Below are 18,510 nucleotides of genomic sequence, written 5' to 3'. Positions count from 1 at the left end.
TACAAAAACTCAACCATAGAAGCAATTGACCCAACTACAAGAACAATATTATGTTTGTTTTTAAATTTTATAAAACATAACTTTTAGATCTTTTTTTCTCTTTATTTTTTTTTTTGTTTTTTTTATGTTTTGGGAGGAGAGAGATATATGAAAGGATAGCAAAAATAAAAATTTACCCCTATTTTTAATAGAAGTGGGTAACAGGAGACTAACGGACCTTATCTCAAGTGAATAAAGTGACATTTTTCAAACCACAGGTAGGTAAAGTAACTTTGGGTCAAATCATAGGTGGGTTTAGTGTAATTTCCCCTTTATATTACAAGCAACTCGAGTTTCATAAACTCGAGTTCCATGTGGACTTTTAAATTATAAAATACCATATTAGCCTCTGCTACCATGTCACATTTTTTTGGAACTCAATTTTCATAAACTAAAGTTCTATGTAGAAAGTTTCTCAAAAAAAAAAATAAAAAAAAAAAAAAAGTTCTATGTAGAACTCAAGTTTCATGAACTCAAGTTTCAAAATAGTGGTATATTGTTAAATATTACTCAAACCGTGGTAGATTGCTAAATATTTTGTCCAAAAATGGTATTTGGCCATTTTGACGCCAAATTGGAAACTAAGGTAAACTTTAGTGAGCAATTGCATCATTTTAGTGGATTGCCTACTTTAGCATTAAAAAAGAATTAAAGTCCTTTTTTTTTAGGTGTTACTTTTTTTTTTTTTTTTTTGAGAAACAAACACACATACAAGGGAAAGGAAAATGAATTCTAACACTAAAACACATCACAACTCCAATCAAAAGCCCAATAAAGAAAAGAAAGGCTGTCAAGTTATCCAATTGGAACAATTCCATTATTTCAATCGACAATACAAGGAAAAATATTAAAATGAAATTTTTTTGGTAAATATAAGAAAGTGCATATATTTGAGTAGTTATTTTTTAAAAATAAATTTAACTCGAAAGATTTTGGGCTTCTCGATTATTTTTGTATCCTACTTATTGTTTTGTTTTGTTTTTTTTGGTTGAGAGTATCTTGCTTATTGTTTTACTTTTGCTGTTAGCCAGTGCATATATGCCTATGCAGTTATGCTTATCAAAAAATGCTTATGCGGTTATGCCATCAATGTCAATTTTCAATTAATATCACCTAATAGGCTTTATTGAAAGATTTATTTCAACAGAAAACAAGGAGATCAAATCATATTTTCGAAGTAATTAATTATTTAGAAGTAGCCGCTATAAATTGAAAATTTATAAATAAATAAAAAAATCATAGGAATGATACTCTTGACTAATTTCTTTTTCTTTTTTCTTTTAGAAAGGTATATTCATGTCTAATTTAATAAGCCGTTTTCACCTCAACAAGAAGTCCATCTTTGTAGTTATCTTAAGGTGTGTTTGTTTAGAGGTGAAATATAGTAGATAAAAAAATTTTAAGAAGAAATAAGAAGGAAAACTTTTTTAGAGTGTGTTTAGTTGAGTATGAAGAAATGAAAATAAATAATAAGATCTGGGTGTTTTTTTTTTGATTTACCAAAAAATTTTCTCTTCAAAATGGTAAGAAAATGTTTGAACAAAAAACTCCCCTGTGCTAAGGTGCCAAGTACTGTTCATAGTATTTTTTTTTTCTTGCTTTCTTCTCCGTTTTGTCTTTTATATACGTGTCAGCTGTTTCTTTTTGTTATTTTATAAATTTCCTTCTTTAGTTTTTTTTTCTCCTTTTCCTTTTCTTAATCTCCTTTAGTTTTTTTTTTTTTTTTTTTTTTTTTTTTTTTTTTTTTTTTTTTTTTTTTTTTTTTTTATAATTTCGCTCTTTAGCTTTTTCTTTTTGTCGTTCTCTGTACACTTTCGGCGCTTTTATTTTATTTTTTGTCCATTTGTATTTTTTTTCCTATTTGTTATTTTTTATGGGTATGAAAGTAAATTTCTACCAACTATATTTTCTATTCTTCAATTTTTCTATTCTCAAACCAAACATCAAGAAAAACTAAAAACTTTTCTGTCCTTTCACTTTCTATTCTCTCTTTCCATCTTCTATCCTCTCATTTTTTCATCCATCCAACTAAATAGACCTTAAAAAAAAAAGAAAAAAAATGAGACCATCATTTAATAGAGATTAGGATCCTGTGCAATAACATTTAGCAATTGCTCCGTGCAATTCACTCCAATTTTCTCATGACTCTTTTTACTTTTATTCAATTTTTTATATTTAATGGATGAAATTTTTTATTATTATTTCAACTTTAAAACTCAATCTCTCCAAAGAAAACGTATGTCCACTAAATAATAATAAAAAATACCCGGATGGAGCAACTGAGTGGTGGTGGAAGTGGGGGAATAGTTACCCAAAGAAAACGTATGTCCTTACGCCAGCATTTTCATAATGGCGAAAGAGCACAGTTCGTATTTGTAGGTTTATATTTCTATCTTCTTGGCTATAAAAGGCAGCAACAAGTAGTAGTAGCAGCATTATCAAAAAAAAAGTAGTAGTAGCAGCAGCAGAAGAAGTTGATTGTTGAAGGAAAAAAGAAGAAGAAGCAAAGAATTAATAATGGGTGGAAGAGTAGAGAGAATAAAGCTGGGTTCACAGGGACTGGAGGTGTCTGCACAAGGCTTAGGGTGCATGGGAATGTCCGCCTTCTACGGTCCTCCAAAACCTGATGAAGACATGATCTCTCTCATCCATCATGCCATCCACACTGGTGTCACTTTACTCGACACCTCCGACATCTATGGCCCCTTCACCAATGAAATCCTCCTTGGAAAGGTACTAATTTAAAATATTGTACGTGTTCCTACTACTTTCCTAGCTTATTTTCCATTAATTTTGCGTGGGTGGTTGGTACAGGCTTTGAAGGGAGGGGTAAGAGAGAAGGTGGAATTGGCAACAAAGTTTGGTAATAGCTTTGCGGATGGGAAGAGGGAAATCCGTGGCGATCCAGGGTATGTGAGAGCAGCTTGTGAGGCCAGTTTGAAGCGCCTCAATATTGATTGTATTGATCTCTATTATCAGCATCGTGTTGACACCCGCGTTCCCATTGAAGTCACGGTTAGTTAATTCATATCAGATTCAGATATCAGGTCTTACTCTCTAAGTAGTAGTCTTGTGCTTTTTTCTTTTCAATGTCCCCTGAAATTAATTTCTATCGACAATTCCGCATATATATATATATATATATATATAGTAAGTCAGTAACATCACCATTTGTCCTTTCATTATATAAAAAACTAGTCGCTAACCCGTGCGATGCACGGGATGGTTAAATAAAATTTATACACATTCACTTTTATTGGTACAATCATTTGAAAATAATTCTAACTAATACCCAAATGTAAGAGACACATTGACTTACTATTTAAAGTAACCTTCTGAAGAATTTACACATATTGTGCAACTGAATCTTAATTTCTCATTAACAATAAAAACATGGAAATTCAAAACATGGAAAGAAAATAAAAATTACAACAATTAATTCTATTATCTTTCATGCTATACTTTATAATTGTACGGAATTAAGTCAACTCAATTTAAGTAGTTGTAATAAAATTGGCTTCTACTATTCTCTATTCTATAGAGATATGAACAAATTGGATTTCTCAAACAATTACCGGTATTGCAATAAAATGATTTATTATTGAAAATAAGAAACAAAGAAAATCTGTCTATAGTTTAAGAAACACAATACACTAAAATTAAAGAGATAAAATTTTCGGAGGACAAAATATTATAGATAATTTTAGAAACAGATTATACACTTAAAAGGGTTAGTAAGTTATAGCACTTACCCCCCACTATTAGTATACAAACACCAAGTGCGGTCATCGTAACCCTTTGAAAGAACCTTCTCCAATTGGACCCTATCAAAAAAAAAAAAAAAACACCCAATTAACAAAATTGATCCAAAAGGGTCTACAAAGCACACAAAATCAATTCAAAAAACAAAAATATGAGACAAAGTAATTACTTTCTGCTGCCAATGAAATCGTCTTTTGTATTGCTGTTCCAAACTGCAACATTTATCTCTCTGAGGCCTTCAATTAACGAAAACACAAACTTCTCTTAGAATACCAGAGTATTATAACCATCTATACACACACACACAAAAAACAAAATCAGCATAACTTACTATAACTCTATAGAAGCCTCAAAAATATAAAGAGAAATTAAAGGGGTTGAATTTGATATTTACGTTTGGAGAGAGAGAGTTTGCAGAAACTGTAACTTTATATTTCTTAACTTGAGAGAGGGGTAAGGTTGCTAGGGTTTTGAGGTGTTATAATGTTTTTGTTTTTATTTGTTATTTTTTAAATATTATGCTGATGTGGAAAATTGTGGTGCCAACAAAGGTTTCGATTTTATATATATATATATATATATATATATAGATTATTCTTTGCATATATATGTGATGGTTGGGCCTGGAATATACATTTTTTAACTCTCACAACCACTGGTGGCTCTGCGTTTAGTTCAGAATGGTCACAGGATTACTTTGACTTGAACTTTTTTTTAGAGGGATGTTACGTGTATAACATTTATATAATATATTTACAATAAATTATAGGTAGTTAGTTGTTATTAATTCAAATTTAAAACTATCATTAAAATTGCTTTTTTACCCCAATAATAACAATCAGTATCAATCTGCCACTTAGAATTTGTTGTAAAAATGTTGTGAACATATCATTTTTTTTTTATATATAAATTTAAAAAATTTATGATTTTTTAATCCTTAAAAAATATTCGTGACCACCTTAAATTTTTTTAGGCCTAACATAATTAAATTTTGGACAAAATTTGGTAACAAATTTTTTCTTTTTTTTAATTGTACGTGAATTTTGAAAAATTCACAAATAGATACATTTTCTTCTTATATCTTTTATATTTGTAAAATTTCAAAAAGATCAAGGATTAATAGCTATGTCATCACTCAAATCTTTAAATTTCGAGTTTTTGTAATCTAAAATTATACATAAAAGATAAATTTATGAATAAAAAATATATAAGATACAATTGACATGAAATTTGACATGCGTTTTAAGAATATAAATATTAAAGAATATGCAATTTAACAATTAGATTTTCAAAATTGACCATGTTAATTTATTTAATGAGAGTTGTAGCCTTAGGGTATAATTAAGTTTGTAGCTAAATTTTGTCCCTAAACTTTTGTCCCCTTAACAATATATTAGGTCCATACAAACAAAAAGAAAAAATTCCAAGAAAAAATTTCTATCTAACTAAAAGTTTGATAGAGATATAACTTGCAACATTGGTAATGAAATTATCATGCAAACATTTCAAAATTTTTTTAAAAAAAATTGTAAAAAGAAATTGTAAGACTTTATGTATTTGTGTGAGTGTGTTTTTTTTTTTGGTCAATATATGAAGTTCTCTTCTAATTAAATTTTGGGTAATTTAAGTTTCTTAATAACCACCTTGGAAAATATTCCTAGAGCCCCCACTGCTCACAACCTTATCTTAATGTATTTTGTAACTAACTTCCACACAATAAAGACCATTGTATTTCTATAAAAATAAAAATAGGGGAGGGACTATTCTTTGTTTCTTTCAAAGTTCTTTCTAGCTTACAAGGGTCACTCCATTTTTAGATAAAGTAATGTCGTAAAGCCTAAGTTGAGGCAAATGTCTATGGCGACAGGGTTGGCTTATTAATTGCAATGTCATGACATGTCACAATCGATCTCCTTATTTTATCCTGTTTATGTTCTCTTCTTGGTTTCAACTCATGATCTTTGTTAGCGTGTATTTCTTCAATTTTAAGTGTTAATCCAACTCTTTTGCTTAGTAAATTTTTGTTCAAATGGATTTTTCCAAACAATAGCTGGTGGAAATAGAGTGTATGCATTCAATTCAGAAATAGAACCAGAAATGTTGGCAGTAGAGAAATCCCCTTTTAAAGAAATTTAGCCAATTATCTTTTATTTTTTTCATTGTCTATTTCTTGATAATTATTTGAACAACATGAGCAGAATCTGTTTGGATTCCATTTAGAGTCGAGCTGATTTTGTCTTCTGATTTTAAAAGTCCCCGTTGGAGTCATATCCTGTCTCAGTGAAATGCCATATTAAGATTTGACTAAAGATCCAAGATTTTAAGAATGTCATTCAGAAAAAAGAGTGCGGGATATTTAGCCACACTTTGTTACACCCTCCTTTTTGTAGTTTCCTCTCTCAGGAACACTATTATAAGCCTTTTTACTATCATATTTTTTAAACATGAACATTGTGTAGACTTCCTTCTCCATTCTATACTTGCGGTGCCAAAAATGTAGAAGTTTGTTCTCACTTGCCTCTTTTGCTCATTCATATTGGAAGAACTGAAACCTTCTTTCACATTTCCATTATAGTTTAGAGTATTGGAGGAAGATCATGTGTATGAATGACAACAAAAGCAAACCAAATTAGGAACTCCTCATTTTCTCCTTTATTCTACTTCAATCAATTCAACTGAGTGAGGGAATCAAACTAATGATTTTTTTTTTAATTGATTGAACTGAATATTGAATTAATGCAGGAACCAACTATCGCTTTTGTTTTGATGAACTCATTTTCACTTTTCTATATAATGTATTTCATACAACTTCACCCCCATCCCCCCATTCTTATCTGTATCTCCACATCCCTAATATTTTGGACTGCATCCTAGGCAAATTCAAGAAATCAATATTCTGAATTCATTTTTATATTTAATATATATTTTTAGTGAATTCACATTCCTTTTGGGGAGAGAGAGAGTCAAAGGCACCATGTTTTACTTGTGTCCCTTTTGAAGGATTAATGAGCATTGTTGTGAAGGCGTCATATTTTGACATATGATGACTATCAATATCCATAATTAAATTTAGCTTCATGCTTCACTATAAGTGATCGTCATTGTTAAATTATTTAGTAATTGTTTATGAGATCTTTGAATAAAGGAAACTACCATTTGTCTAAGAAGATGTAACCATGAACCTATCCTATCATGACTGTCAGATAATGATCAGCAAGCATTATAATTTGGCATTTATCATATTCTAAGTAGTCTAATTACATATCAATATACTATTGTTACAGTGATTATCTTGCAGTTATCTCTTTGTTAGCTAGCTTAGTTGTTACATTTGTTGCCACTATTTTCTCTTAATGTGTCCCATTATGCATCTTTTAAAATCTTGCTGTTGAGCATCCTCTAATTCTATTTTCTCTTAATATGTCCCATTATGCATCTTTTAAAATCTTGCTGTTGAGCATCCTCTAATTCTAATCTCCTTTGTATTGTAAGATTGGAGAACTCAAGAAACTAGTTGAAGAGGGTAAAGTGAAGTATATAGGTCTATCTGAGGCCTCTGCTTCTACAATCAGAAGGGCACATGCGATTCATCCCATAACTGCTGTGCAGCTAGAGTGGTCTTTGTGGTCTAGAGATGTGGAGGAAGAAATAATTCCTACTTGCAGGTGAGGTGTCAAATACAATTGTATTTTAAGGTATATAATAATTATGGTTCAAAATTTAAATTTACTCTCCTAATTGTTTAGGGAACTAGGGATTGGGATTGTGGCATATAGTCCTCTAGGACGAGGGTTCTTTTCGTCTGGGTCTAAGGTTCTTGAAAATTTGACGGACGATGATTTCCGAAAGGTTTGTAGGTCCATCACTCCAATGTTGTGCTTCGAAATGAGATATACATGCATTTAATTTCACAGTTTTATAGCATCATCAGTGCATTATTAGAGATTTTATCTCCCCAGTTGGCTCACATGGTGATTGATCTTGCAAATATCTATATGCTTTGCCTGATTCTCTTAATGAACTAATACAGCATATAAGGTTTGACTTGTTACCAATTTCGTTAGTGGTTATAGTATACAGGTAATCTAATAATCTGAACAAGTGATTTTCAATGTCTAAATGTTTTGCTGATAACTTCACAGTGCCAATGTCAAGTGTCTATTGTATATTCGTTATTGTATCCTACCTCATTTCTCATTTAACCACTTTCTAGATTAGTTTTCTTCAAATAGAATATTTTCCAATTTACTCCTTTTCGTTTTACAGAAAACTATTTTTATGTAATGGTTATGGACTAATTGTTTGTTGCTATTTTGTCATTGCTCCAAAGAATTATAATAATCAATTCTAGAATCTATGTAAGTCATCTATGAAAGAAGTTTTTGACTTTTTGGATGCTGTACTCTTGAAAGATACTGATTTTAATATATGCCAATACTTCAGTGGCACATCATACTGATTGAACTGAATAAATTAAGCATGGCATACCTAGATTACAATTGTTATTTTCCTACCTCTGTTTATGTCATTTGTACTGCCTTCTGGAATCTTTTAGAGTCATGAAAATTAAGTGATGCAGGACAATTAAGAGAAAATAAAAGAACAAGAAAACTAAAAGATAAACCCTAAGAATCAGCACCTAGGGGTTGCTTGGAATTGGCACCAAGCAAGAAAATTTAGCCATCGACACCTAAGTTGTTAGGAATCAGCACCCAATGAATTGAAAAATCTCCCATCTGAATTTCATTAATCAATAGAGCTGTTAGAGGGACACATGGCTGTGGGTTGTGGATGAACATTAGGAAAGGTGCAGTCATGTGGTGTATGCAGCGGGAGAGGGTATTCGCATTCAATTCTAGCACGACTCTTGGAGCGGTCCTATTTCTTTGAAAGAGTTATATCAGGAATTTTTTGTTTGTGCTGTGGTTCAAGATGCTCTGATTTCTGATCTGATTTTATATGCACCAGATGGGGGAGGTAGAAGTTGGAACTTACTTTTCCATCATAAATTTAATGACTAGGAAATGGGGAGATTTCACTCTTTCTTTGAGCATGTTTCTGCCAGAATTCCAACGGGGGTGGGTGATGATGTTATGATTTGGCAGTTGAATCGTTTATGGTATTTTTTTATGTGCACTCCTTTTATAATTCTTTATTGAAAGCAACTTCTGTTTCTTTTCCTTGGCAAAGCATTTGGTGTGTTAAGATACCTAAAAGGTTGTCATTGTTTTTATGGATTGCCGCTAGGGGTGGGATTCTTACAATAGATAACCTTGTTAAAAAGATATTGCCTCTTGTTAATTGGTGTTGCCTATGTCGGTGTGATGAGGAAACTGTGGATTACCTTTTACTCCATTGTAGTTTTGCTCATGCTTTGTGGAGTGAGGTTCTTCTTTTTTGTTTGGGGTTCTGTGGGTGATGCCGAATTGCAAATATAGTTGTCTCTCTTCTTTTCGCTTGGAGGAATTGATTGGGGAATTATTCTTCAAATGTTTGGAATATAGTACTAGCATGTCTTATGTGTTGAGTAGGGAAGGAACGCAATGCTTGAACTTTTGAGAACACTGAGAGACCTATTTATCTATTGAAGAATTTGCTAGCTAGGACCTTGTTTGAGTGGTCTTGGATTTCGGGTCTTACACATTGTATTTCCTTGTCTTTTTTCCTTATTTCTGTTAGAGTTTCTATTTGATTTTTTTTTTTTTTTTGTATTATTTTCTTTGCTGTGAGTTTACAATCGTAAACACTTTGCACTTTTGCTATCAATAAAAATTTTATTACCTATAAAAATAATAAATAAATAAAAAGTCTAATAAAACATAAACCACCTGAAGCCATTATATAGAGCTTGCAAGAATAAAAGTTCATAAACCATAAAACTCTAAACTGATAGTAATCTAAGGGCCAATCCTTATCTAATCGTCTAATCCTTATGTGAACTCAAAATAAATTGGAATCCTAAACTAATCCAACTACATAAGAAATCCAATCTAATAAGGTGTGCTGTCCTCATCAACCCTCCTGGGGTGGGGAAACTCAGCCCCATCAAGTATAACTCTGAGTAGTACTCTAATAAATCCGGATCAAGTTGCTGCGGCAAGTTGCTGCTGTTCATCACTTGTGATCCAAGTGCAATCCGATATTGGTAGTCCCTTCCAGCGAACTAGGTACCACCTGAAGAACCTCTTTATGAAATAGTGCACAGCATAACCTTTGTTTAATGTTTCTGCCAAAACTCCCAATTTCCTTTCTGATTCGTTTCCTAAAGCTCACTTTGATGGTTTCAATTTCTATTGTTGAGTCCCATGCTTCACTGCAGCTGAGGTATGTGTTCTATGGAGATGAGGGTATAGAGCTTATAGGTGATGAGAGTCCTGGTCCTAGGTTGAGGAGCTCAAAAGGGCTTAAATTGCCTTCTATGGGCTCAACAATTATGGGCTGCCCCTCCAGAATTGGGATTGCATGTAGGTTTTGCTGGTGGGTTTTAGTGACAAAGGTCGGGTCATAGTTGTTATTGTTGGTTCTTGGATCAGCTCTAATATGGGCTTCATTTGTTTGTGGATCAATTAAACTTGGCTCATGACTTGAACCCCCTAGTTCAAATCTGAATCTCCCGTGGTTGACCAGAAACTCCTCTTGGGAGAATAGTAGTTTGCATCCTGTAATAGGCTAGTGGTGATAGAACAGATTTGATGAGCACAGTGTACCCGCTTGGGACAAAAGTTTGGATTGCCAATGACAAATTTTGTTGTTGATTCTATCAACTACAGGGGTGAAGGCATTATTTGTTTTCCTAGTCCTAAGAAGAGGCATCCCTAAATATTTTCCTAAGTCTGTAACTATTGGCATTTGAAGATGAGTGGCAATGGTTTGTTGCATCTGTGTTGGTGTTTTCCTGGAAAAGAAGATTTTTTATTTTTCTTTACTACAAACCTGACCCAAGATGTTATAGAAGTTATGAAAAATATTTAGGAGAGTGTTGCAATCAGGAATGGTGGAATGAGAGAAAAGAAAAATGTCATCAGCAAATAAAACATGATTAAAGAGGATAGGATGTCTACCAACTCTAATAGTTTTTAGCTGTTTAGAATGAAGAGCTTGATCAAGAGTCAATGATAACTGATTTAGACAAAGGATAAATAAATAATTGCCATTCCATAAGATGCTTCTAAATATTTTGGACAAATAAATGAAATGAGAAGACACAACTTTTTTTCATAACTGCTTATTGATAATTCATTAGTTGGGGGAAGGGAGATTTGAATCCTCGATGTCTCCATTAGAAACACCTAAAGGTGCATAATAAAAGTGGTGTCATTTCTCAACCAAAAAAAAAAAAAAAAAAGAAGGTGGTGTCACTAGCTAAGCCTACTTGAAAATGTCCTAACTCCAATCACAAGGGGTTGGACTAAGTTGATTCCTGACTCTTTTGTCCTCTCAAAGTAGGTCTCTTTTTTACTATCAAAGTAGGTTGTTAATGAAGTTTACTAATCAATAAAAGTGCCTCGTTCTATTCATTTGGTGTTGATAACATCTCCACCACCTCTACTCAATGGGCTTCCTGTTTGTTATTATCTATAGTCCACAATGAATAAGAAATGCAAGCCTACCACATTTCTGCTTAAAAGTAAAGTAAAGCCATTCTCAAAAAAAAGTAAAGTAATGCCATTTGGGCCACATGATTTATTCCAACATAAGACTTGAATTATCACTTTAAAGTGATAATTCCTTCCTTTATCTTCCTTTTCCACCATCACAAACGTTGGGTTTCAGAAAAGCAAGCTCTCTCCCTCACACAAACACAGTGCACCATTTAGTACTCCTTCAAATTTTAAAACAACAAATACACATATAGCATAAAATATCAGCAAACAATCAGAAGCATAATCAATCATGGAAATTATTTTTATTTAAAACAACAACTTAAATCTCCACCACTTTGTGATATTCAATGAGAATCTCAAAACTCCACAAAGCCCTACAAAGAGTTTCTTTATGAAGAAAGCAAATTCACACGATCAACACAAACTTGAACCGCCAACAAGGAATTACCATTAAAAAGCTACAGACTATTCTGAATTAGAATACACACTAATACCCAAGAAGATCATCTTTAATGGCTGATACCCAATTGCATTTAACAAAAAAATAATAATAATAATAAAGCAAAACCAAACAAGACCGTGACTGAAACCCTAGAAACTCAAAAGTAAAAGTAAAAAAGAAGCAGTACTTTTAGGCGATCTCCATCAATAAAATTGGGTTTGTTTTGTTTTGTTCCCTACAAGCTTGCTAATAATAATGGAAAGGAATATTATAATTATTAAGAGATACGTACAACCGATGATGTTTCCAAGATGGGGGACATTGTTGACATAAGGCAAGGCGCTGGTGATGAGGATGTTCCGTTTACCCTTAACAGGAACCTCCACCGCCATTTTTACAGTTGCCTGCTTTTTTTTAATTCAATCTTCACAGAGTCAGCTATTTTTTTTAATTTTTTTTTCAAGGAGAGCTATATTTGTATTGGTATTTTCATTCCTAGCCAAACCCCAAATCACCAAAATACACACATTCATCATCACACTTGCAATAACACCCATTAAATACCCAAAAGAAAACGCAAAAACAAAATCAAAATGCAGTGCAAACTTTGTGGTTGCAGAATCATAGAAGACCTAGATCTAGCGAATGAAATAGGAATATGCATATACCAAAATAACAATATTGAGTATATCTAACACACTATTAACCCACTACTATGAATTTATCGAACACACTCACAATCTCAAACACTCAGCAGCTGCAAAAACAAAAAACACAGAGACTCCAAACACAATTACATAACACAGATTCACAAATTCAAACTTAATTCACAATCACCCTCAGCCAAAAAAAAAAAAAAAAAGAACCCACAATCAAAGATTCACAAACATTAAGGAGTGGAGAGAGAAAAAACACAGATTCACATATTCAAATTAAATATGAAAATCAATGTTAGGCTTTGAAGTTGAAGGAGAGAAAAAAAATACTTGAAGCAGATGAGATGCGGGATGGGTCAGTCACTGCCGCAATGGGTTGATTAGCTGGTGTGAGACTCGTATGGGTGGCCGATGGCGGCGGCGGCGACGTGGTCTTAAAGTTTTCTCTTTTTCTTTTTTCCTGAATTAGGTTAAGTTGAAATGTTGGATTGGGCTTTCAATATTTTGTGCCCTCTCTTGCTCGTCCCTCTCTCTCTCTCACCGATTTCCCATGGGTGCGTCACAGTGCTTCGGCAGTCACTGTGGGTCACTTCGTCATGGTGGGTCTAGGTCATGGGTCAAAGTTTGGTGGTGGATCGTATTTGGTGTTTGTGATGGTGGTTGTTTTGCGATTTGCGATTTGGTGATTTGGTGGCTAGGTTTTTGTTTTCTGATGGGTGTTTTGTGATGGTGGTGGCTAGTGGTAGGTTGATTTTGGGTTGGGGTTTACGGTGGTGGCAGGTGGGTGGGTGATGGTGCCTGGCGGTGACTGTGGGTTTGCTGTGGGTTGGGTTGGCTAGCGGTGACTGTGGGTTTACATGTTTTTGTTTGTCATTTGGTGGTTGGGGGTTGGGTGGTGGCTAGTGGTAGGTTGATTTTGGGTTGGGGTTTACGGTGGTGGCAGGTGAGTGGCTGATGGTGCCTGGTGGTGACTGTGGGTTTGTTGTGGGTTGGGTTGGCTAGCGGTGACTGTGGGCTTACATGTTTTTGTTTGTGATTTAGTGGTTGGGGGTTGGGTGGTGGTGGTGATGGCCGTGGTTGTGGGTGGTGGTGGCTGGGCTGTGGGTTTGTGGGTAGTGGTAGAGACGAAACAGGGAGGGGCTTCTCGAAGTGTCTGAGAGAGAGTGTGTCTGTGTGGGAGACGAGCTAAAAACGAAAAGGCGCTAAAACTGAAAAGGGGAAAAAAAAAACAGTGGGAAAATTTAGGTCTGGGGCGAAATGCAAGGGTCTATTGCGGCGGCCCATTGACCGCCGCTATATCCATCCTTTGGGCCGCTAAAACATACCTATTACGGCGGGCCATTGGCCCGCCGTAGTAGTACGCCGCAATAGATCTCATGTGCAGCGGCGGGCCCAAAACCCGCCGCAATAGATACGCCGCAATAGGTCAGTTTTTTTGTAGTGTGAATTTCTCCATCCCTAGTAGAAATAATTTGTTCATCTAAAATAGCATCAATATTTTATTTACATGCTGGTATAGGGATTTGGACAAAATCATGGGGTTGGTAATAAACTATTGGGCCTTTATAAATATCCAAATTCTCACTATTAAAGATGGAGTCATTTTTATAATCAGTTTGAAAATCAACAATATGCATTTGGTCCAACATGTTTCAACATTTTGACTAATTCAATACTACAAGCTTACAATTGCTTACTTAGAACCATGATGAAATCCCGTGCTTGAAATTTCATGTAATTTGAAGTAGCATGAATTTTATAGGGATTATCATTTTCTGGAAATTGTTTACTTACCTCATGATGCTTATATGTTCCTATTGACTCAAGTGCCCTATCATGGGGTGAAATGGGAGAGTACCTAAAGGCTTCCTACTTTACTTCAAATGGAATCATGCTTTCAGTTTTGGGACTTTCACATGCATATTGGTTTACATGGGAAATGGAATCCTCACTGTGTCTTTTCTAGATCACTCTCATGGGTTGTGAGTTGGTATCATTTGAATGCAATTAAGTTTAAGGTTTTCCTCACATTAATCATCTCTGACATTGATTTCAGCCATGTTGGGTTCATACATTTCTTCTATATCATCCTCTTTATTCTCTTTCTCCTCTTCATAGAGGACATTCTATATCGTCCTCTTTATTCTATTTCTCCTCTTCATAAAGGACAAGGGCCTTAGTTGGGCATTTGGCAGCAATATGACCAAAGCCTTGCGGTTTAAAGCATTGTAGGTGGGAACCTATCCTTGATGATTTACTCTACTTCCTTTTCCTTTATCATCCCTAGCTAATGGTGCACTAATTGTGTTGGGCATAGGAGGGGGTAAGGTGAGTTGAGGCCTAGGGGGTAAGGTGAATTGAGGCTTGCCACTTGAAGATAGAGGACTAGTGGTGATTCTATGGATTTCAGGATACCTCACAAATGGGGATCTAAAAGCTAACTCACATTTTCTAGCAAGTTCATAGGCATGATCTATGACCTAATCCAACTACATAAGAAATCCAATCTAATAAGGTGTGCTGTCCTCATCATTAAGCCAGGGAACAGCAGCTATGGATGCCTACAGACCTAAGTAGATGTGTTATGGAATTTTTTGAAACTTTATATTCATCATTGCCTTTATAAATTGTGCTACCTTAAAATTATTTTTAGTGATGAAGTCTTGATGTTGATAACAATAAGTATTTTAACATGTAATTATCATTGGCTTTATGAATGACATAATGAGTAGTGACCCTGCCTCCATGAAAGTCTCCGTTGTTTTTTCGTGATTCAGTCCTGATGCTAGCTAATATATGTAGTTGCTACTTGCAGTTCCTACCCAGGTTCCAACCTGAAAATCTGGAGCATAACAAAACCATATTTGAGCGTGTTAATGAAATGGCAGCAAGGAAGGGATGCACCCCATCACAACTAGCATTGGCTTGGGTTCATCACCAAGGAAAGGACGTGTGTCCCATACCTGGAACCACCAAGATTGAAAACTTTAACCAAAACATTGGAGCTCTGTCTGTGAAACTAACACCAGAAGAAATGGTTGAACTTGAATCATTTGTTGCTGAGGATGTCGTGAAGGGCGACAGATATACGAAGGACGTTGCAACTTGGAAGGATTCTGAAACCCCGCCACTTTCTTCATGGAAAGCTACATAAGCACAAGTCTATTTCTATGTATCAATATGTACGTGAGTTTCATGAGCTTTTGTCATTCGTCATGTATCCACAAGTACGTTGAGTTTAGGTTGAGTTCTTGACTGCTTAAAGAATAAGTACGTTATGATGAAAATAATATATGCTTGTAAATTATTATCATACCAGCTTTAACGACCTCGATTATAAACATAGAATACAAATTATCTATCCCATTTTTTATATTTTGCTTTATGCTATGAATGCTTGCACACGTGGTAAACCTTACCAAAACAACATGGTCCCAAGTACTAGACGATTTAGCCTATGGTGCCTTGGGGTCAATCAAGTTTGGGTTGTATTCAACCTTATGATCGTTATATTTATTTCACCGTGAAACTGGCTCACTGATCATTTGTGTCCTCTAGCCCTCAAACTGAGTACAGGTGAGGCATCCAATCTAATACATGAAAGACAAAAAGATTCCCACTCTTGTTAATATATAGTATCTTAACATCCTTCTTAGTAGTTTCATGCTATAAGAAAACAGAGAGCTAGGAAAGAGAGGAATGGATAACAAGCTAGAGAGAAGACCAAGATTTAAGAAATTTTCTGTTAATTGCAAAAATTAAGAACTGTGAAAACAAGAGGTATTTATATACCAGAACAATCACCAGACTAGATAACCTACAACTAACTACTCCCACATTATACAGATCTACTTACTTACAACCAATCAGTACATTACATGTGTCTATATACACATTACATTGTAAACTACAATTCGTATTAATCATGACTGTCGTATATCAAGCCCAAATGCTAATCTTCCATTACTCTGTTCTGATGCTTTGCCTCTCTGCCTAATGCTCTGCCTCTCTACCTGAGCCAACTTCTCCAACTACACTTTATCTTCATTAGCTTAAGCCACTTGAATCTTCTTTCTTCTTCTGTTTGTGATCTTTGTAGTCAACATTATTTTGATATTCCCCCTCAAGATGAGAAGCTAAACTCTGGATGTTCACAACATTCATCTTGCCCAATAAGGATTTCAATTGTTGACTGTTGAGAGCTTTTGTAAGCAAATATGCCAATTTTGAATGTGTAGGAGTAAAGAACATCCTAACAACATTATCTTGCACCTTATCTCTGACTAGATGGCAGTCCACCTCTATGTGTTTGGTTCTTTTGTGAAACGCTGGATTTTCTCCAATGTAAATGGCAGCTTGATTGTCACAAAATATAAGAGCAGGTTGAGGATGAAAAATCTCTAAATCCTTCAATAAAGCTGGTAACCAAGTCATTTCACAAACGGTGACAGCCATGGCCCTATATTTTGCTTCAGCAGAAGATCTTGACACTATAGACTGTTTCTTGGACTTCCATGACACTAGAGAATCACCCAAAAATATGCAATACCCTGTAGTAGACCTTCTGGTATCAATGCAAGATGCTCAATCAGCATCTATATATGCTTTCAAGTGGAAATTAGATGTAGCAGATAGCAAGATACCTTGTCCAGGACAGCCTTTTATGTACTGCAACACCTTATAAGCCACATCCAGATGAGGCTTCCTAGGTTTTGACATGAATTGGCTTAACTTGTGAACAGGATATGCAATGCCTAGCCTAGTGATAGTTAAATCAATAGTTGCCCACCAACCTTCTGTACACACCTGGATTAGATAGCAGTTTTCCTTGATATTTGCTTAATTTTAAATTCTGTTCCATTGGCACCTTACTAGGCTTGCAAGCTGACATTCCAGCATCCTTCAAGACCTCTAATGCATATTTTTGTTGACACAAAGTAATCCCTTTGTCTGATCTAGCTACTTCAAGACCAAGAAAGTATTTTAAACCTCCAAGGTCTTTAAGTTTAAAATACCGATCTAAAGAAACCTTAAGTTCCTCAACTGCTTGAACATTGTTGCTTGCTATGAGAATGTCATCAACATAAACCACCAAAAGTATGAAAGAATCATTAAACTTTTTTCTAAACAATGAGTAGTTAGCCTTAAATTTCTTAAAACCATGCTAGTTGATGACAGAGCAAAACTTAGCATTCCATTGCCTTGATACCTGTTTAAGTCCATACAAAGACTTATTCAATTTGCAAACAACATTCCCCCCTTTGCTGCGAAAGCCTTGAGGGAGCTGCATATACACCTCCTCATGAAGATCACCATTCAAGAAGGCATTGTTGACATCTAATTGGATCAAATGCCATCCTTTCACAGCAAATATGGCAAGAAGAGTCTTAACAGTAGTGAGCTTGGCAACTGGAGAGAAAGTGTCAGTAAAATCCAATCCCTCTTGCTGAGTAAAACCCTTAGCAATAAGTCTTGCTTTATACCTCTCTACAGAACCATCTGCCTTGTATTTCACCCTATAAACCCATATACATCCACTAGCCTTTTTGTTTGAAGGCAAAGGAGTAAGAGTCCAAATATTATTAGAAACCAAGGCTATAATCTCAGCATCCATGGCCTCTTGCCATTTAGGATCCTTAACAGCCTCATGATAGAATCTTGGTTCAAGAATAGAGGTAATAAGAGAGCAAAAATTGGCATAAGAAGGAGAGAGATGGGAAGAATCAAGATAGTCAAAAAGAGGGTATTTTGTACTTGGATTGGCTGAGGAAGAACCTGACTTGCTGATAGGATGAGATTGAGTAGGCTAATTAGTAATAATAGTGTTGCACTTGTAGTGTTGCAAGTAGGAAGGGGTTTTGGTAGCCCTAGAAGACCTGCTTAAAGAAGGAAGGGAAGCATGTGGAACGACAGCATGCCCTTGATTAAGGGGCAAAGAACCAGGTTCTGCATAATCTATAATGACAGAATCTGGTATAGCAGAATCTGGCAGTGCAGAATCTGAGAT

At 34.8% G+C, this 18,510-nt stretch overlaps 1 protein-coding gene across 1 annotated transcript; it reads left to right on the top strand.

The window, feature by feature from the left end:
- The first annotated feature begins 2,436 nt into the window (after nt 1–2,436).
- On the top strand, nt 2,437–15,866 carry LOC115978754 (probable aldo-keto reductase 2). Its single transcript, XM_031100611.1, has 5 exons — nt 2,437–2,772; nt 2,854–3,054; nt 7,294–7,466; nt 7,548–7,650; nt 15,319–15,866. Exons 1-5 carry the CDS (start codon nt 2,557–2,559, stop codon nt 15,655–15,657), a joined length of 1,032 nt encoding a protein of 343 aa, XP_030956471.1. The 5' UTR covers nt 2,437–2,556; the 3' UTR covers nt 15,658–15,866.
- Nucleotides 15,867–18,510: the final 2,644 nt, after the last annotated feature.

Source organism: Quercus lobata, chromosome 3 (genome assembly GCF_001633185.2).
Source record: "Quercus lobata isolate SW786 chromosome 3, ValleyOak3.0 Primary Assembly, whole genome shotgun sequence".
Classification (NCBI taxonomy): domain Eukaryota; kingdom Viridiplantae; phylum Streptophyta; class Magnoliopsida; order Fagales; family Fagaceae; genus Quercus; species Quercus lobata.
The sequence above is the reverse complement of the archived record's forward strand: the minus strand, read 5'-3'. Positions and strand labels throughout refer to the sequence as shown.

Bases quoted from the DNA above. Each gene is read 5' to 3' on its own strand.
- LOC115978754 (XM_031100611.1), top strand. From the start codon at position 2,557: ATGGGTGGAAGAGTAGAGAGAATAAAGCTGGGTTCACAGGGACTGGAG. The intron at 3,055-7,293 runs GTTAGTTAATTC...TTGTATTGTAAG, and splicing joins GCGTTCCCATTGAAGTCACG to ATTGGAGAACTCAAGAAACT. The intron at 7,651-15,318 runs GTTTGTAGGTCC...TGCTACTTGCAG, and splicing joins CGGACGATGATTTCCGAAAG to TTCCTACCCAGGTTCCAACC.